We start from the raw sequence: 21,974 nt of genomic DNA on the forward strand, positions 1-21,974 counted from the left end.
GGCCAGGTATCCAAGAGTGAAACTGAATAAAAAGTCCTGGTCCATGAAGGAATTTTATTGGAGCAAGAGTCAACTAATAAAGGGTCTGTGAGAGCTCTCTCTCTCTCATTAACAGAGTACTCCATGAAGCAATACATTTGAGGACCACCGTTCTACAATAGTAAGATCTGGGAATTTGCTTACACTAAAATTAATTTTCACCATCACGGAAGGGATTGAACTATCACATTCCTTATTTCACTCTTATAGAAAATTTAGAAAGACAAAAAGAACAACCTAGCTTTAGATTAGTGCTTTATATCAGTCTAAGTGACCAAACACAGCAAGAGAGAACTTAAACAGGTACAAGCCACTGAAGCTGGGCAACTTTTAACTTCTCAAGTCATCCTTTTCCAGTACAGTTTCATTACTTCATGATCTTTAGCACAAACTTTCAAAACATTCATACTGGTGTATATGTATGTATATATTCATATTTATTTACATAAACATGTAACATATTTATTTGTATATGTGCATATATACACACACTCACATACATACATACACATATATATAAGCATATAAGTGTATATAGATAGATATAGGTATATATAAAATTTAATTCATGTAATATATATGTAAACATATATAAATATATGTGTATACATATATACATAATAATAATAGCTAATGGTAGCTAACATTTCTATAGTACTTACTATATACCAGGCACTAAGCTAAACTCTTTACAAGTCTGAATTCATTTGATCCTCTCCTCGACTCTGAGAGATAGGTGCTATTATTATTCCTATTTTACAGATGAGGAAACTGAGGCAGACAAACAGTTTAAGTGATTTGCCCAGGGTCACATAGCTAGTAAGCGTCTGAGGCTGGATTTGAACTTAGATCTTTATGACTCCACACTTGGTTCAGCCATTAACAGCACCTGTTGTCAATGGGTCACTGACAACTGAAGGACTATATTAAGTGACATTCTGCAGGAGTCAGATTGGAGCCCACTTCGCAGATGACCCCAACTGTAGTGACATCTCTATGTTAAGAGCAACATCTTCAATAGGGAATCCTTAGGTGAATTCAGAACTCCATGTGTTTGATGAAATAATACTATCTTACAACCAGGGAAATAGTTACAAATATTTAAAGACAACTTTGAGCATTAAGTTATTTTGTCTATTATAAATGCCCAAAGTAACTATAAAGGACATATGAAGAAAGATGCTATCTGCATTCAGAGAAAAACTGATAAATAGAAATATGTACAGAATAATTTTACATATATATGTGTGTGCATATAGATACAAATATATACACCTATTTGTGTCTAATCGCAGCCATTGTAGGGCGGAGGGAAAAAAGGAAAAAAATTTACATGATAATTTTGTTGTATGTTTGAAAGGAATGTCAAGTTGTGCATATGTTTTAAGTACAATCATCTTTTCTTTTTTCACTATACTATTCTATGGAAATACTTGTTTCATTCCATAAAATAAAAATAAAACATATCTATGCATATATATGTATACACATATACATACATATATAACATGTGTGTGAGTGTGCGTTATGTGTGTGTATGTATAAAATGATCCCATAAAAATCTAACACAAGCCTAGGTGTAGGGAGCAAGATAAATCTATCACAATTTCAGGTCAAGAGAAGATTGCCAAAATGGCTTATCCAACCTTATTATTTTGGTTGTCTTATCAGCTCGTCAGATCGGACCAACTATCCATGTAAACCATTCCCAAACACTAGATTCCTGTGATGAAACTAATAAATTCACTGTGTGGCCTTAAACCAGGGCACACTGAATTTTTTAGAATACTTTAATTTTTAAAGTGAAAAGTTTCTAATGTTCAGACTGTTAGGCAAAGAAGGAAATGTGGTGCTGTGGAAAGAATGCTAGATTTGTAGGATGTTGATAAGCTAGACAGTGTCCACATGTGAACAGTCTAAATAGTGAAGGTCTCAAATTTAAGGATTTAAGAAATGAACTGGGGATGCTTTACCCAGAGAAGATCAAACTTGGGGAAGAAATGATATCTGTCTTCAAATGTTAGAAATGGGCTTACACTTACTTTGCTTCACCTAGAAGGCAGAAAGTGGCTTAGAAGTCAAAAAGATGCACCTTTAAGTCTGACTTAAGGAAAAACTTCCTAAGGATCAGCCACAAGCAGAATGTGTTTCTTAAAGTAGTATATCTCCCCTTAACCTCAGCAAAGGCCACATGATTGCTAGTTAGATAGGCTACAGAGAGGATTCTTGCTCAGATGTGCATTGAGCTAGATGGCCTCTGAAATCCCTTAGCAAATCCTGTGACTCTATCAGTATTAATGTTGAAAGAAATGAAAACAGTTATATATTTTTTCATGTAGTTATTTCTCTTTGAGGTGTTTTTTTTAAGAAACCTACAAGCAACAACTAACAATATTCTTAAAAAAGTTTTAATTATGATATTCTAATATACTAACAGCTTTAAAAAGTCATGCTTTTAGGCAGCCCTCCACATCTGCCATTCCTTTGTGACTTAGCACTGCTCCTTGGATGGTCTCTATTTCACATTATTGGGCAGTCCAACTCTAGTGCAAGATCATCTTCTCTTCTATTGACAGCATCAAAGCCCACCTCAAAATACAACACCTTCATGTTCATTTCTTTTCTGGACTATCAGCTCCAGATACATTTTTTCAAATCTCTGAAAAGCTTACTTTTTTTCAAGGAAACTTCCATTCCAGCAGGCAGCTGAGGACAATATCTGAAGAACACCACTGCTTAAAGTAAAAAAAAGAGTAAAAGGTATTAGTTATTATAACTTTGTGGACATAAATTATCAGTAATGTAATAGATATTTAGTTCATTTTTTTCCTACTAGCAGCTTTAGTTTTCATTCACCTGCTCAAAGATTCACCAAATTTAGAGATAAATCTTTTAATGATATTCTGGTGATGCTATAACCATGAATCATGGAACACCACAGAGTCTAAGTACAAAAATTTCTGATGATCCACATGGCAATGAAGAAACATATGGTAGGTATAAGTTGGCTATAGCACATTGCTCATTGTGGAGCAAAAGTGATATAAAGGGAATCATGGGAAAAGTAGTTGGGCCAGCCAAGTAGTGAATGGTGACAGATAGCACTGAATAATGCTAAATGACTTAGGGGGAAGACTCCGGTATATTCTTTCTATTTTGGTAATAGTATGAAAAACCATTCCCTAAAAAGGTAAAACTTCATCATTCCTGTCACCTTGAAATACTAAATAAGGAAATAACAAATATGTTCTGAAAAAGGAATGAAAAGATCGTAGCATGTACTTGATTGAATTGGAGTTGCTATGCTCTGATAGTTTTTGTCTCCAAATAGCTATAGTTTCATCATTTATTAAACTGGTATATTGTGCTTGATTCATAATCCTGAAGTCATCTGCAGGCGAGGAATTCTGCAATACATATAAGATAACAAGAAATGACATATTATGTTTTTACATTCTTTCTCTTTCTCCCTCTTTCTTCTCTCATTTGCATTTAGCACATACATCTTTCCACTCTCTCTGCTTTATTGACACAATCAGGGATTCTCCTTTATATCCCTGAATGTTTCGGTAATCTTAATGATACCTCCTTCCTCCAGAATAAAGAAAGTCACTGTATAACAAGAAAAGAAACCTTGTGGACTCCATGGACACAAATCCTTAATCTTAACCATTCAGTGCTGAGTTTGCTACAAGAAATGGGAGTCAGTAAGGGAGAAGGGGATACAGAGAGTACATGAGTAATATTCTTCAAAAGACCAAGCGATGCCAGATGTTATAGTCTCCCTATTCAGGGAAATGAATAAAAGTTAAAAGGATTATCATTTCCTAAATTATTTGTCTCTTCCTTATCCAATAAACCTCAAACTACCTTGGACACTGTAAACCAACACCTGGCTTTCTCTCTGACTGTTCACCCTTCTCTTTCCATTACTTAAATATGAATGTACTCCAGGGCCACCTCTTTCCTTTAATTGTCCCAAACACACCCAAATGTGTGTGTGTGTGTGTGTGTGTGTGTGTGTGTGAGTATGTATGTATGTACATTCTAAATCTTTAAATCTAGCCCTGTTTCACCTTAGAGCTACAGGCGTCCATTTCAAAATACCTGGGAGATACATTTACTTGGGTTGCCTCCTCAAAAATGCCCCAAATTGAACTAATCACCTTCCCCCAAAGCATATCTCTCTCCAAGGGATTATCTGTTACAAGTGATGGCACCTCTATTCTAACAAAATACCTAGAATTAGTCTTTTGTGGGTTTTTTGTTTCCTGGTAGGATTTTGTGGACTCCTCTTTGACTCTTAGCTCCCATCACTAATCAGTTGTCAAGTCCTGTTAATTCAACCAATACACTATCCCTTGCACCTGTCCCCACCAGTCCATTCCCAATCCAGCCACCCAAGGTCAAATCTTCGTCTCTTTCCTGCACTATTATAGCAACCTCAAAACAAGTTTTCTTATGTCTAGACTGCCCCTTCTCCAACCCATCTCTCATGCCATTAATTCTAATGCTTTGTTCTAAGGATCAACTAACTCACTGTTCCAAAATTCCATTGCTCTCCACTCCCTACCATATAAAGTATAAACTTCTCACCTTGACATTCAAAGTCCTCAACAATCTTATTCTTTGCCTTGCCTACTCCACCTGTTTTATTTTATTACACCCTCATTTTATGTATTCTTCTTTCCAGCCAACCGGGACTCCTCATTCTCCATCCTTGTACTGCTTTCTCCCATCTCTGTTCCTTTGATCATACAAACCCCCTTAGACCTGGAATACATCTTCCCCAGAGCAATGCTTTCTGAAAACCTTCCCTTTCTTTAAGGCCCAATTAAGGAGACAACTTCTATTTGAAGATTTTCCCGGTTATCCCAATCAAAAGTGCTTTCTTCCCCAACCTCCAATTTCTCACAAGGTCTTGCCTTGATCTCTCCTTTATATTTCTCCCATTATGTCTTGCATTACATCTATTTAGGCACTTCTTATTACTGTCATTAGATTTCAAGCTTCTTACATCCCCAACAACTTGAGCATAATGTCATTCATAAAATTTTACACTTCTATAAGCAAAAAGTGAAACACTACCTACTCAATGTAAGAGATTTCACTGGCATAGGAGCTTCCTCCACTGATACAGATCATCGTCTTCTCTACAGCTTAGCAACCTTTGAGAGTTGCTATGGCTGAAAAACTCATCATCCCAAAGTCAACCTGATGATAAGCCTGCCTCCCTATAATATTTTTTCAATTTTTTGGCATTTTTATTTAACGTTTTGACTTCCAAATTCTATCCCTTCTTCATTCCATCCCTTCCCCCCTCCTTGAGATGGTAAGCAATCAATTATAGGTTGTACAAGTACAATTACAGAAAACATTTCCATATTAGTCATTTTGTACAGGAAGACTACAATAAAAGAAAAAAATGAAAGAAAGTGAACAATAGCATGCTTCAGTCTGCACTCCATTAATATCAATTCTTTCTCTGGAGTCAGATAGCATACTTCATCATTAGTCCTTTGGGATTGTCTTGGATCATTATATGACTGAGAATAGCTAAGTCATTCACAATTCTTCACTGAACAATATTGTTACTGCGGAAAACATTCTCCTGATTCTGTTTACTTCAATATGCATCGGTTCAAGTAAATCTTGCCGGATTTCAGAAAAAAAATCATCCTGCTTGTCATTTTTTATAACACAATAAAATTCCATTACAATCATATACCATAGCTTGTTTAGCCATTCCCCAATTGATGGGCATTCCTTTGATTTCCAATTCTTATCCATTACAAAAAGAGATGCTATAAATATCTTTGTACAAATAGGTCCTTTTCCCTTTAAGCCTCTCTACACTTAGCCAGGCTGACCCTTTGACTGTAGATATATAGGCATTTCACAACAGGCCTATCCTCAAGGCCTTTCCAAATGGATAGGACCTGCCAGAATTTGTGGACCTTTGAGAACTCAAGGTCATCTCCATATCAAACTACTGCAATGGAATTGAGACTTTTACAGAAAGTGGAACCCAAGTAAAATAGAAGGGAAAAAAAGAATTAAAGTATGTTTCTCCTATCAAGTCATACAGTCAATGCTACTTTTGTGATAGATATATACCTGAAGTGGAATTTTCAGTTTTCTCATTTTCCATGGTTGAGAATAGAATGCCTTCCACCATATGGCCAAAAAAAAAAGTCTTACCTAACTTTCCTTATCAAAATTAACAAGAAACTATTTAGTTTCCCTATCATCTTAAACTATTTTACTGAAAAAGTTAGGGAGTTTCTAGTTGAGAACACAAAGACTGTCACACTTAGGAAATGAATAACCAAAAGTGTGTTTACATACACATGTAGATAATAAGACTAAAACCAATAAAAGATGGCACTGTCTATACTGCCTCTACAAAACCCTGCCCATACCGGCCATTCAGCATAGGATTTTAAAATGCCACCTAATGAAACAAAGATTTATGCCCTAAATGTAAATATAGCCATGACCAGACTCCTTCACTTTATATTCAAACACCACAACAGATGCCTTTAAATGAAACAAACAGAGGACCATGTTATACCTATAAAGGTCAAAGACAATGGTTTCTACTAGAGAAAATATGACTGAAATTGTGTATCATTTTAATTAATATGTATAGTAAGAAGTGTCAGAAGACTTGAATGGAAATCTTAACTCTGCCACTTACTAGTTTTGTGATTTCCATCTTCCATCTCCATAGGCTGCTCCTTTTTCCTGGGATTCTCAAACCCTCTCACCCACCTCCCTCCCTTCCATCACACAGAAGGTCTTCTCCCATCATCCCTACTGCTGTGATTTTGTAAAATTACCTTGAATTGCAAAAATCTTCCCCCCCCCCAACACAATCTAAGTTTCTTGAAAGCAGGGAGTGTTTCATTTCTTAATTACACAAGAGAGCCTGGGGCATGTGGCAAGCATATTCAGCAGAGTGATCTATAATAAATACTTACTAAATGCTGAATTGTGAGGGGTCAAACAGAAGGAAAAAAGAAAGAAGGGGAAAGAGCAAATATGTTTAGCACTCACAGAAAGGTGGAGCACCAAACAAGCAAATCTCAGCATAAACCTACCTAAAGCACAAGTATTATTAATAAGTTAATAATATTGTAGTTTGTACAAAGAATAAGATTATTCTCCAATAGAATATAAACTTCTTAATTAATTACAAAATTAAACAGACTCAGTGATCAAAACAGTATACGAGCATATCTAGGTGAACATCTGTATTAATAGTTGCAAAATGTTTCTAAAATTTTCCATTTTTAAAAGAAAAGGAAGTTAACCTTCCTAACACAGGGCACTTTTTTTTCTTTTGTTAGCATACTATATCTCTTCATCAGATTCTTCAATGCTTTCTATTCTTGTGATTTGTTATCCTACATTTTTTGTACAATACTTTTCTATTTTCTCTTCATGTCTGTCAATTTCAAGTCACACTTGAAATTTATCATTATTAATTTCAATTAATAGTGATTAATCACTACAGAGAACAGATTATGTGTATATACACTAAATGGGATGTTTACAAGAGAAATATAAACATCTAGCTTATGCTCTACATTCTTGAATTTCAGGAACAGAATGGTTCACACATTGGTTCACATTGTTCAGGTCAGGATCTTTGGTAAGGAAATAAAAGTTTTCCTTAGAGAAAAAAAAGGTGGGATTTTTTTTTTTTTAGCCTGCAGGGATCTCATTTCTTTCTGTGTTATTTCTTAATGGAACCTGATAGCAATGAAACTAGGCTTAAAACAGGGTGAACAGCAGAGGTTCCAAATAATCCCAGGAGGCTAGGCACTGGCAGTTATTCAATGTGTGGCTTCTACCCATCTGTGCCTCTCTGCCAGACCTCTCTTTTAAATCTACGCCTGTCACAAAATAACTATGCTAATTCATGTTAAACAAGAAACAGTATAAGTTTTCATCTATGTAGCATTTCAAATTACTTAACCAGAAAGGGGAAAGGCAGAAACTCAGACAATGCTAACATATTTTTCTGGCAATTTGTAACTGAAATAATAGGGGAAAAAATCTTTACTCAAAACTCAACTTAGGAACTCGGTGATACGTTTCTGATAACTGTTTGTTCTAATAGGATAAGACTAACTTAACATACTGTTAGATGCAAAAAGTAACACCATTTGCTTCTAGAATCATCTGTGAAAGAAATATCAGCTCATAAAATAACCATACTACTATTCCCTCCCCCAAATAATAGTAGTCAGTAAAAAATTTACCTCATATTTGGAGCAAAGTACAAAAGTTTGGTCTCCTCCTGAGAAGATATGTTTAACAATGTGATATTTAAAGGAATCTGTTAAAGAAATAGCAAACACATCACCTCTTTCAATATCTGAAGACTTTCTACAATTTGCCTTTTAACGTAAAGCACTAAAAGTTTTACCCAAACTTGACCCACTAAAAGCTAAACTCAACTTTTATTTCTCTTTTGGAATCCCACAGCATCAATTCAAAGACAAGTGAACACTAAGTACAAAAAAAAGGAGTGTCCTGAGTATTTTATTCTGAAGAAATCAAATTTTCTTAATTCTAGAATTTTAGAACTTAGAAGTGTCCTTAAAAATCATCTAGTTCAATTCCTTCATCTTACGGTAAGGAAAGCTTCAATCCAGAAAGGATTAATGCCACAAATAATTTGTGGAAGAGTCAGAACTACATCAGTCTTCTGACTCTGGTACATGGTTCTTTCCACTCACATTTAATATATTTCGGAGCAAATACTAGGTTCAGATACTTATCACAAACCCTAAATCTGTTCCAAACACCTTTACTTACAACCTCATCAGAACTTTACTACTAATCCTAATTATGTACTTATCCCTAACCTGGTTTCTAAAGTAATCCCTCCCAAGAGCACACAGGCAACTCATAGGGACATCTACCCATAAGAAATAATATATATTAGCATCAGGAGAGCAAGTGTTTGCAATATACAGGGGCAGTTAAGATACATAGGGTTTTTTGTCATACAATATCCAAGTGAGACTCTACTACTACCCTGTAAAATGCAGTCAAAACTCCTAAACTGAAATCAAAGAATCATGATCACTTATACCATCATTTTGGAATATTGCACTTTAAAAATACCAGTGTGCACATCCTAAAAGTGTAGTGCTTTAAGTAAGATCCTACAATGAGAGAACACTCAGGCAAGAAGGGAAGACAGGAAATTATTCCTAAATCTGCTTTTACATTATTTTCTAACTTCTATATTTTTATTGTTTAAGTGTTTCCTTCCTTTAAATGGATATTGTACCATTTACTTCTTGCAAGATAACAGAGAATACTTGCATGGAATGACTCACTCTCAAATGGATCTGTGATCTCATTGTTTTGGAAGTTCCCCCCAATAATGCAGATCACAGTCCATTCATACTTGCACAGTCCATGTAACTCTCAGCCATTTCCTCCTAGAAACTGACCACAAGGTTTCAATTGAACACACCAGATGTCTCCTTTGCTTCTTCCAGACACTGAGAGAGGCTGTCCAACTGTCAACCTTCATTCTTGACACAAGACCAGCTCATCTTCCTACCACAAATTTTCCCTGATGACATCTTTACACTTGTTCTTTCAAGTTCCTCTTTGGTTTATGTTACAGCCTATTCACACTTACTGCCATGAACCACTGACCTCTGTGTGAAATTCATTTTTAATTATTTAGAGACTATTGCATTCCATGTCTCATAGTCCTACAACATCAAAGTCATATAACACAAGGATATTGGTATTAGAAAGATGGGTCTTTGTTTCTGGGAGAAGCTTTGCAACTTTTTGAAGGCAATGCAACTTGCCCTCTCCCTGTTCAGTCGTGAGCCCAACTCACTGCTCATTTCTGCTAACTGATCTACATACTGATAGACAAGCTCAAAGGTTTGCCCATCCAATATGTAGATTATGATCATATTATGTTTTTAAATCAAAGCAAAAAAAAAGATACCAAAGAGAAAATTAGATGGTAAATCAAACTCATTGATAATCTTTTCTCTGTTTTGATGTTCTCTGACTTTTCTGCAAGCCTTTGACACTGCCTGCATAGCATTTATCCCTTTCTCTTCACTCCCATGACCGCCACTCTATTATTTCATCACTTCTCACATGTGCTACTACCACAGCTTCCTGATGGGGCCCCTTCATATAGCGCCACAGATCCTGGGTGTTAAAGCACTCTAAAATCTGGCCTCATTTCATTATTCCTCTTCGTATACTTTGTGTTCAAATCAAGAGAGACAACTAACTCTTCTCAAATTTAACATGGCTTCTTCTGCCTCCAAGGATTCACACGTGCTGTCCCTACTTCTTGAATTCACTCTTTCCTTATTCTTGCCTGGCAAAATTCTTCTCTTTCGTCAAGGCTCAAATCACAAAGGTCACTTTACTCCTTGGAGCCTTTCCTGACCCTTGCAACTGAAAGTTTTCTTTACCTCCTCAAAATTTCCTTAATTTTTGTGCAGATTCCTCCTCTGTTCCCATAACACTCTATTTTGTATTATACTTATCATAGGATTCAAGATTTAAAGTGGGGAGGGGCCTCAGAGGCATCTACTCCAACCATTTCATTTTACAGATTAAGAAACTAAGGCCCAGAGAGATGAAGGGATCTGCCAAAGGTTAAACAGGTAGTAAATGTCAGAGAAAAGTCTCTGAATCAAATTCATCTCTGAATTTTACCTGTGCACCATCCACCCTTTCAATATCTACGTACATGGCACTCTTTTCCTTATGGGAAACAAAAACATGTGAAGGAAGGGACTGCATCATTTTTCATTTTTTATCCCAAGTATCTAATACATTATTTTCTTGAACACTGTTGTTGTTCAGTAGTTTAGTTATGTACACCTCTCCATGACCTCATGGAACATACTGTTCACGGAGTTTTCCTGGCAAAGATAGTGAAGTGGTTCTCCATTTCCTTCTCTAGTGTATTAAGGCAAACAGAGGTTAAGTGACTTGCCCAGTGTCACACCGCTAGTAAGTGGCTGAAGCTGCATTTGAACTCAGGACTGAGCCACTTAGCTGCCTCCCATCTTAAAAATAGCAAGAAATTAATGTTTGTTGAATTCGGTCAACTTTGAGGGCCAAGACCATATTTTACATTTCCTTGTATTCTTCACCATGTTAAGCACAATATTTGAACCTAGTAAATACTCTTATTATAAATGTATAATTTACATACAAATGCCAAAATACACATGGACTTCTGTCATAAATTCTTTCCTTCAAAAGTTCTCAACATGTATGCATAAAATTAATTTCATACCTCTTAAAATTATTTAATTTCAGCAGAAGCACTTACCAGCTCTAGATGAAAGTTGGCCATTGTGAGCAGCCCAATGACCCTTTACAGGAGATGGGCATTTAACATTACATGTATGTCCAGTTCCTAACTGGCCTCTTGCTCCGCAGCCAAATGCATAGATGAGCCCCGAGGAAGGCACAAAGGCTAGAGTGTGCTGTCTAAGGAGGAAAAAAAAGAAAGCATCCTTTAAAGTTAACTTGTGAGCATGCATAGCGATACTCGTAAATGGTTAAAATATAAATGTTGAAAATAAAACCACACAATTTCGGCTTAATGTTCTGCAGCTGCCTCACCTTTTAACACTGGGTTGGGAGAAGAATGTAAGGGCATGGAAAACAGGTGGCAGACTCAATCCCAGGCAAAATTTCCTGGTAAAGTTTGTATTTTCTCACCTACTGGATTCCCAAAGTTCAGCGTCTTCATGTGATTCTCTAACTGCTCAAATCCCCACCTGCTATGTTTTTGACAAGTCTACCCTTCCGTGAAAAACCTGGTCCTAAATTGGTCCTAATGCCCTACATAAATTGGGCCCCCAGTTAGTATTTCAATGATAATGATTTAGTTAAGAAGTTGGCTTAAAAATAATCTCTCTCCCCTCATCACTGTTAAGACAAGACACTCTTCTAATGTTGGTTCTTTAAAAAATCAAAAAACCCATGCGATCACTCACCTGCCACAAGCAATCTGAGTTACTTCACTGCCCATTAATTCTAGAACCCTTCTTGGATTAACCTCATCATTCATGGAGTCATGTCCAAGCTGTCCAAAGGAACCGGCGCCAAAAGTGAACACTCCTCCACTCTAATGGAAACAAACATCATACTGTTTCACAAAAATGTACTGCTCCATTTGAATAGTCTCTTCTTTCACATTTTGCTGAATTCGGCATTCATAAAAGAACAGCCTAGGTAGAAATCCTATTCCCATTTGAATTTTACCCAGAATAAGCCAGAGCACTGCAGTGCATCAGATCATGTACATGTGACTATTTTTAGGGTTTTAAACACTATCTCTGAAAAATTATGTGTATCTGTGTACATATCAATTATATATTAACTATATGTCACATATATATGTATGTGTATATAAACTGAAGACAATGGGAAGATTGTGTGATATAACTGTATATTCATAATTAAAATATACTTATAATATTACATATAAATATATACTGATGACAATGGGAAGATTATGTAATATAATTATATATTGATAATTAATGTGTTTATAATATTTTATGTAAATATGTATGTACTGAAGAAATAGGAGGACTATACAAGTATTCAAAGGTTATCAAAAAAGTTAAACTCTTGAGTTTCACATCATAAGTTAGAATGGGTCACTCTTTATAAGGAGGGATTAGAGACTAAAGGCAGAAGAAGAAGCCATCGGAAGAGACAGACAGAAGTGGGAGAGTAAACCAAAAGCCAAGAGCAGATACAAGAAGGCAGAACAGAAGGCGAAAAGGCAATGAGAAAAGGTGCCTCAAGCTAAGACAGCTTACACTCTCTCTTTGGCTGCTTCACCGAGAACCTACTGACTGGAAGACAGGCGCTATTTTGCTGATTGGCTAGAGAAGGCTGAGGAGTTATCCAAAGAAGCTCTTTAAATGCTACACATAGTGAGGGAGAACTGAATCTTGCTGATATACATGGAACTCACTAGTTTATTGCTTTCTACATCTGCAACTTGAAAGAGGCAGAAACTGACTGCTCTCTACTGTACTCAACTGTTTGATACTGAGGGTGACAGATGAACTTTACATTTATGTTGCAGCTAGTCGTGCTTTTTGGAAATGAGGCTTTGCTTTGTGAAAAGGTGACTGGAGAAAAACTCTTATAGGGTCAAGATTTTACTGGGCTATGCTGGTCACACAGCCAAACTGAGGAGCCTGGCAGTTTTCTGGCTTAAAGAAGTGCTTGTCACTGCAGAAGCACATGTTGTTGTTTAGCATAATACTTTCTCAGGATGCTGTTAAGAATGGTAATGAGCTAAAAAAGCTTGTCATCCCCACCCTAGCTCAAGAACAGTTTTTTCTTATCAAGAGAGCTAGCCAGGAGGTAGCTTCATGTGGTGCAAATTCTTGCTAACGGGACTAAGGACATTAAGGTGTGCAGAGTGGTTTATTGTTCCAGGTACATAGGTTTGACTGCTTATCTGCCTCCTTGATAAGTTTCCATAAACATATACCCATTTTCCTCTACAGACATGGTGTACTGCTAGAAGAGTGTGACCCAGATTGATGGGCAGACTGTGATGTTTTCCATTAGTCTTGCTTTTGCCTTCTATTAAGAAAAAGTCATCATGATTATTGCTGCTTTCATTTTCTACTAAGCTCAAGTCATAATTATTCTTGCTTTGTCCTCTAATGAGTGTAAACTAATTATTATCATTTAGTAAACGTTCTGTGTTTGAGTTAATCAGTCACAATGACTGATTATTTTGTAAATAGGAGATACACTAGTGGGGACTCAGGAGCTTCAGGGATGAGTACTAGGAGCATATTGCCTCCCCCTCTATATACACTAAGGTTGCTTCTCCCCTCTCCTACCTCTCTCTATCCCACCCCCCAGCATCCTGAGAGAGAACATAAGTTGTAGACATGTGGTTGACATTATAGCAACATCTCCCTCCCCACTCTGGGAAAAACCCCAGATCTGCCAGGATGATGGCAGGTTGGGGTGAGTGAACCAGCCCAGAGAGAGAGAAAGGGATTTTAGGTCAGATACTACACAAATGGATGGGCTTACACTTCCTGTGTGGGATGGGTCATAGCTAAAATTGTGCCATAAGAGAAGAGGTGGAGAAAGCTCATTCTAATAGTTAACAAATATTATTAAGTGCCTACTATGTGCTAAGTGCTGAGGACACACACACAAAAAATAGTTCCTGCTTTCAAGGAGCTCTGTCTAAGAGCATAAATGATGTATAGTAAAACATACATAACCTCTACAGATAAATTATCATTCCCCACCCCCAGTAAACTAGATTCAGTAAGCAATAACATGACCAATGATTTTTAAATAAAATTTTTTTATTATCTATAATTTCCCCAATTTAGGGAATGCATGGTGAAAAGACTCCCTGTACCAATGTAAATTAGCACCCTCTCTGCCATTTATAGTTTCAAACAGCTGCTATGAGCTCCAGGAAGTTAAGTGATTTGACCAGGGACAGATATATTAGACATAGAAATTGAAACCAGGTCTTTCTGGCTCTGAAGATGATGGTCTAAACAATCCTCCATATTAGCTTCCATAACCAGAATTTTGGAAAATAAAAACACTAGATTTGCATAAAAACCACAAGCAGAGGTGTATATTTGTATACATTAGAATGTATATGCTAAACTGGAATTTCTAGTGTTACACAAGGAATTTGCGGGTTTCCAAAGGGGTTAGAGAGGACAGAAGAAAATGCCAGAAAGAAACAAAATCACTCTTTGTATTCCTTTGAAAAATGCAATTATATCCAGAGGGAATAAGAATATGAAAACTAAAATCTCTAAATTTGTCTGTCAAAAGCAATGACCAGAGAACTCCAGGGTGTCTTTACCTTCGTGAGGACTGCTGTGTGTTCTTCTCCACAACTAATATAAACAACTTTCTGAGTTCGTAAGAGCTTCACATGACAAGGAGATTGTCGATCTAGGATAGGGATGTAAAGATAAAAGTTAATGAATTATTAGGATTCAACTCGCACTGTACTGTTCTGTTTTTTTTAAAGGTAAAGGTAGAAAGTTTTCAAACCTGTTTCATCACTGAGTCCCAGTTGACCAGCATTGTTCCTTCCCCACCCAAATACAGCTCCTGAGAGAGACAGGGCAAAGCTATGTGCCCCTCCTGCTGCAACTTGTGCCAGGGGGATGCCCTCCAGGGATTTCACTCTCTGGGGGCTAGCTTGGGAAGGGAATTCTTTCCCCAGACCCAACTGCCCATGGCGGTTCTGTCCCCATGTGAAGAACTGCCCATCTGAAAGAAGAAAGTGCAAATTAGCATCAGCACAGCAGAACTTTCATTTCATTTGGATGAAAAGCCAAGTGGCAACCCCTGACCTCTATCCCCACAGCTAAAGAGCAAAGGACAGAGCAGAGACATTTCACAGGAACAAATTTTTTAAACGAAATTTTCATTATTGGGCTGGACCTGACTTAGTCCAGTAGTTTATTTTCAGTACTAGAACAAAATGTGATACTTGTCAGTCATTCAGTAGTTAACAAAAGAAGATTTACCGAACCATAGCAGAAGTATATTAAAAAAGATGGGCATTGAGGACATGTAAGTTAATTCAGGGAGAAGGTCCCTTGCCTGAGCTGATTTTCATGATCTACCAGCCAAGTATGAGGAAGAGCACTTAGAACACCTTGTGGGTGTTCTGTACTAAAGTGATGAAGATTTCAACAGTCTGAGCCTTTATTCTCCTGATGCAATCAAGTCTCCAAGATGGTCTCAATACCTTTTAAGGAAAACTAGCCTAATGGAATGGGAGGGAAAGGGGTTAGAATACTGCTCCTATCACAATTGGTGAAGACCAAGAGTTTTTAGGACAGATATGAACAAGGTTTTATTGCCACGCACAGGCTATTAAAACTTGTGGAGAGACAAAGTCACATGATATATGGGCTATTTTTACATGCTATTTAGTAAACTCAGTATAGACTGTTAACATGATACCTCTAGCAGAATAGGTAAATATAGGCTTCATTGTTATCACTTTAGGGTAGAGTTTTATTTATTGGTCTATGTGATATTGTATAAGAACTAGGAAATGAGTGGTAAAAACAGAAATAAAATTGGAAAATATAATCCTGGCTAAAGAAAATTTAAGATATACATTAAGTTATAAATTTGAGATATGCATTGAATGTACTTCCAATGCACATTCTTTTATAACTTACCCACCATGGAAAGGTATGGTAGGTTAATTGAAAGAACATCAGGAAATTCCCAAATACCCAATAGAAAGACAGGCTGATCCTACCAGAGGGTCACAGACTCCACTAAGCTAAGCTGAAACACACAAACACATATTGAAAGGATCTGTGGATTTCATCAATTTGTCCAACAAAATGTGCAAAATCCTCTGGATCTCTTGAAATTGTATGGGTACCAATGATTAATGAAGACCATTGGTTGCACCTCACTTTTTATCCATGACCAATCCCTTTAAATCCATGACCACTTCACTTTTGAATAATTCCTCATTGGTGATGAGATGGAATAATGTCATTGTTTAGAAATTGGACCTTTGTGTTTCTGAGAGAAACTTCAGTTCATTAAAAGATTGCATGATTTACCAAAGGAAACTGAACCAAATCTCCTGGTCCTGTTCACTTCTGGGACCATTTTTCAAACTCACATCCATACAAGATAAATGTACTGACAGTTCTATAGATTGCCCTTTCAACTGCCTATTATTGTCTAAATGGATTTTTTTAACCCTTTTTTTCTTCTAGCATCAATACTTGGACCAAAATCTTTTGAATGATCTAATTTGGGAAGTTCTACAATCGATAAGCATGGAGTCATCTGAAAACAAGCATTTGTTTGACCTCACCCTTTTTCATTTAAACTATGTGGGGCATTTGCCATGATAGTGGCAAACACCTTTGTAAACATATATCTCCTAGTTATTGACATCACTCAACATCAATCATCTGAAAATCAGTCGAAGTTATCTCTTTTGTTATACCTCTTAAGGAATCCTGAATAAACTTTGACAGATACTTCACTGAAGGAGAATCTTTCAGTTGGCATTTGGCAAATCAAATAGTTCTTTGCGCAAATCAAATGCTCTTTGAAAAGTTAACTTGTTAGCTCAGATTCAATCCAGCTCAGACTCTGTCTAGCTGGGATTCTATCTGGCATGCTTGTGAATACAAGTGTTACAAATGCTTAGGCTCCTTAAGAGGCAACCCAGTATGGCAAATCTTTAATAAACTTTGTTTTCTTTGGCTTTAAGAAGGCTTGAGTCGAATTCATTCAAGCATGACCTGGACTGTCGGTCTTTTGAGGTTCCCCGATCACCCCTCAACCTCATCATTTATGGTTCCCTGACCAGGAAAGCTGCTAATCTCAAGTTCTTCTGCTCAAACTGGAAGTCTGCCCCAGATATTAGAAGGAAACTGCAGAAATTGACAATGGGACCCCAAACACCTCAGACCCAGTTACTGGAGACGGCCTTTGGAGTCTTTAACAACAGAGACCTCGTTGCAGCAGAGGAAAGAGAACGAAGGAAAAGGACCAGGGCCAGGGAGCATGCTCAATTCTTGGCTGCTGCCTTGGCCAGGAAAAGACCCTGGGAGCACCCCTCCAGGGCACGCCCTTGGAGGAAGGCTGGCTACTTGGGCAGTGGGGAAACCTACTTTTGTTGCCACAAGGAGGGTCACTGGTCCAACGAGTGCCCCTCCAGGGCTCCCCCCAAGAGGGAGCCCCAGGAACCAACACCTGTGGAACCATGCCCATGTGACCAGGAGGGACACTGGAGGAAAGATTGTCCCTCAGGTTGGAAAAGTGGTAGAGCCGCCCTCCAGTACCCTGTCCTCCAGTCTTCTCATGACATGGAACAACAGGAAAGCCTGGGTGCTGGCAGTGCTTCCACTTTCTCTACCTCTCTCACCAAGCCCTGGGCAAAAATGAAGGCTGAAGTTAAGGTTACCCACTTTAACATGGTAAAATTCTGTGCTTTGACCAGTCACTCTGGCCCTACCCATCCTTTGACCCCTCGGGTCATAGGCATTGAAGGGGAAACTAAGGAATGTCTCCAGACATACCCCTTCCCCAGCCTACTTGAGAATCTGTTGTTTAAACACTCCTTCCTTATGCTTCCTCTGACCCTGCCCCCTTGTTGGGAAGGGACCTGATGGTGAAATTGGAGAGCCAATTATCTCTAGTTAAACCTCCCATCTCCCTTTTGCCTCTGTTCACTACATCTTCCCCAGTTTGCCTGAGAGTATGGGAGACAGTCAGGCCAAATATTTGGGACACTGGAATTCTAGAGAGAGCTACTTCTGCCATCCCAGCCACCGTTAGTCTCCCAGATCCTAAAATGCTCCCCCATCTCAGCCAGTATCTGATTAAGCCTGAGACCTGGGAAGGACTACAACCTTTAACTGAAAAATCCCTTAAGTATAAAATCTTTGTCCCTTGTTTATGTCCATGCAACACTGCAATCCTTCCCGCAAAAAAACCTAATGGAGAATACTCACAATTTATTTTTGCTTTTGAATGTTCTTTTCCTGGGGAATCAAGTCCATATCAGCTAACGCAGACAGTTTTGCCCCAAAGCTTTCGAGATAACCCTCATTTATTTGGTCAAGCTTTGGGAAAGGATTTAAGGCACCTGAAACTAGCAGGCAGTAGCTTAATTCAGTATGTGCATGATATTCTTATTTGTAGCCCCACCCAGGCAGGTTCTTTGGCTGCTGCCACAGAAGCCCTTAATTTCTTGGGCATTCGAGACTATAGGGTCTCTTGGAACAAAGTCCAGATAACATACCAGTCCATAAAGTATCTAGGCCATGAACTCACACCCATCTCTCTCTCCTTAACCTCTGAGAGAAAAAGGACAATTCTGTCTATCCCTGTTCCAGCCACTAAGAAACAAGTCTGAGTGTTTTTATGGATTCCTAATTTTGGTTTTATTGCTAAACCCCTTTATGACCCTACTCAGGGCATTGACTCAGACCAGGCTAAAGTTTTTGAGACTCTGAAAACTAATTTGACCACCACCCCATCACTACACCTACCCAATCTGGTAAAATTTTTCACTCTGTATGTTGATGAAAGGAGAAGACAGGCTTGGGGAGTCTTAACCCATTCCTTAGGACCTGACCCCAGGCCAGTTGATGTTTTTATTTACTCAAAATATGCTTTCCTTGTTCTACTTACCCATGGAGCAATCTGGAAAGAAAGGGGATATCTGACAGCAAAAAACTCCCCTATCAAACATGCCCTTCTATGTTTTGGCCTTGCCATAGTCATCTTTAATTCTCTCCAGAGAAATTATCTTTTGTGCCAGGGAAATTGTCTTTTCTTTACACTCTTTTTGTACGTGCTTGGTGTGTGTTTGCCTAACCTCCTTGCCAGGTGTGTCTTTTCTAGATTGCAAGCCATCAGCTTCCAGATGACAGCCTATGCTGTATACCAATCTCAGTCTGAATCCTAGGTCTCCAGCCCACTGGACCTGGCACCACCCAGGTTCTGAAGTCTGACCCCTTGAACAGGACCCATCAAGGCAGGGACAGCTCTACACCCCTTGCCAGCAGGAAGAAGTTTCAGAAGCTGAGACCTTCGCCCTTTACCCCAAAAGAATTTGGGTTCAATCTGTTTGAGCAGGGAATGATGAGGTTCAGACTCTGGGAACTTCCTTGAGCTCCCTGGAATCTCCTCACTTAACCCGGCTTTGCATACTCAAATTGAGCTCTCCTTCTATCTCTCCACAGAACTTGGCTTTTCATACTCAAATCTGTGACCATTGTCTGTTATCTCTCGATTGCCCCACCTGCTTCCCACTCAAAACCCTCCATTGTCTGCTATCTCCTAAGAGCCTCCAGCTGTATCCAGCCTCTGACCTTCCTTGGATTCCCTCCTTGGACTTCTCAAGACTCTTCCTAAACCCCTCCTCCCATCACCCTGGACTACACCCCCCCAGACCCCTCCTATACTCTTTTCTGTATTTAAGTTCCATCTTGCCTCCATGAAGGCGCTCAGATGCAATCCAGCTCAGACTCTGTCTAGCTGGGATTCTATCTGGCCCGCTTGTGAATACAAGCATTACAAATGCTTGGGCTCCTTAAGAGGCAACCCAGTATGGCGAACCTTTAATAAACTTTGTTTGCTTTGGCTTTAAAAAAAAAAAAAAGAAAAGAAAAGTTAACTTGTTTTAAAAGTTTGATGTGCAGTTATCTTTTTTTTATACTATGTTATGCAAATGCTTATTTTATCCCGTAAATTAAAAAAAAAAATTCACAATAAAAAAGTTAACTTTTTTTCTTTTTTACTGCTTAATGAATTGTATAATTGAAAAGATATAGTCTGTTGTATGACATCACTTGATTTGCCTGTTTTCCACTCATTCCTTCAACAAGGATGCCCTTCACAAGTGTATAAATCCTCAAAAAATTTTGTTGTATGGGAAAGTAGACATTAAAGTTATAGTTACTGATGGTTCTCAGTTACTTTCTTTTGGGGGGGGGGGGTGAAATAAGGAGAGCTGAAATTCTTCCCACACACAGAAAACTCAAAATCAATATCAAACTACTATACATTGAATTTTACACTACCAGCTGCAAGAGCCATGCAGTGCCAGTTGCCACAGGAAACCTGCAATATCATCTGTTGGTTCAGTTTCTTTATTAACCTAAAACAAAAGAAAAACACAAATTTTAGTTACAAAATTGGATGATAATATTGTCAGATATGTCCTAATAGCAGGTAACCAACTAAATGAAACCACTGCAAAAATGTAATTCTTAATTTAAAATAAAAAAAAAATATATGGTACTGAAACACACCATTTTTCTTTTAACCCATGCAATTCAATTTGTTGCAACTATACTGTTTCTTTCATTAAACTGCAATTTTCCAGGGAAAGAATTTGATTCTGAATTAAAATGCACGGTACCTCAATTCCATTATGTCACTTATTATATGCAACTAAGGAACAAACGGACGAACTACTGAGTAGAGGTACAGAAAGATAAGTGCTATTCTCTGAACAATTTAAAAATAAAACATACCACACAATCCTATAAGCTAAATGAAATTTATAGTTAGAATGGTAAAAATAACATTAGCCCTATGCCTAGATAGGAGCTTAGGTTTCCTAAGAAATTTTGCTTGTTATCTATATCAAAATCTATATAACATAAAAGTATGACATCTGTATGAAATTTGTATGACATAAAAAAGTATGGAATGTTCATCCTCATTACATGAAAATCAGTGAGAATGAAGAAGGTACGTGGCTTACTATGTACTTCCATTAGGTACAAAGTCAAGACTTGGAAAGATGCTGATCCCATGAGAAAGAAAAATATTTGGAGTGTCAGATTTTTGGGGTGGGGTGACTATTTGCATAGTAATATCAAGATTTTTTTCTTTCTCATAAAAAAATTCATTGGTTTTACTACCTTATTATGAGGGATTCCTTGGGACTGGTTCTGGGCAAAAGGTCTTTTAAAGTCACTTCTATCTTTATGTATCCCTCCCAACTCTGCCACACCTTGAGTATTTAAAAGTAAACAAAGCAAAGGAAAATGGTTAAGTACAAATGGTAAGAGGGGAAAATGTCCTTTTGTACCTCCTGTTGACCAATGAATGACCTCATCTAGGGATAATTCTCTAATTGTGACTTTATCAATGTAGCTCAAATCATAAATAGGATACCTCTTACTAATTTTTCACAGAACAAATCTCATTAAGGACTATAACTTGAAGTTTGACACTTAAAATTTTTATACTGTTTTATAATAATTATTTTAAAATCATCCTAAAATTCTATAAATTGAATTCAAAATGTAAATGGTACTTCTTTTGCTGCATTCACAACCAAATCATTTCATCTATTCCAAGTCATCTCT

General features: G+C 37.6%; 1 protein-coding gene across 4 annotated transcripts in view; it reads right to left on the minus strand.

Annotated features, from left to right (window-relative positions):
• Positions 1 to 21,974, minus strand: part of HERC3 (HECT and RLD domain containing E3 ubiquitin protein ligase 3) — a 116,047-nt gene that overhangs the window by 53,635 nt on the left and 40,438 nt on the right. For 2 of the 4 annotated variants that reach the window (XM_072625457.1, XM_072625455.1), the window contains exons 5-12: positions 20,676 to 20,752; positions 15,142 to 15,363; positions 14,948 to 15,039; positions 12,063 to 12,193; positions 11,390 to 11,550; positions 8,310 to 8,386; positions 3,322 to 3,446; positions 2,712 to 2,771 (exon numbers count right to left, since the gene is read on the minus strand). In XM_072625457.1, coding sequence (XP_072481558.1) covers positions 2,712 to 2,771; positions 3,322 to 3,446; positions 8,310 to 8,386; positions 11,390 to 11,550; positions 12,063 to 12,193; positions 14,948 to 15,039; positions 15,142 to 15,363; positions 20,676 to 20,752 — 945 coding nt within the window. Of the gene's footprint in view, positions 1 to 2,711; positions 2,775 to 3,321; positions 3,447 to 8,309; positions 8,387 to 11,389; positions 11,551 to 12,062; positions 12,194 to 14,947; positions 15,040 to 15,141; positions 15,364 to 20,675; positions 20,753 to 21,974 lie in introns of all 4 variants that reach the window. The other 2 variants (XM_072625456.1, XM_072625454.1) reach the window with 1 other exon arrangement.

Source organism: Notamacropus eugenii, chromosome 7, assembly GCF_028372415.1.
Source record: "Notamacropus eugenii isolate mMacEug1 chromosome 7, mMacEug1.pri_v2, whole genome shotgun sequence".
NCBI lineage: Eukaryota > Metazoa > Chordata > Mammalia > Diprotodontia > Macropodidae > Notamacropus > Notamacropus eugenii.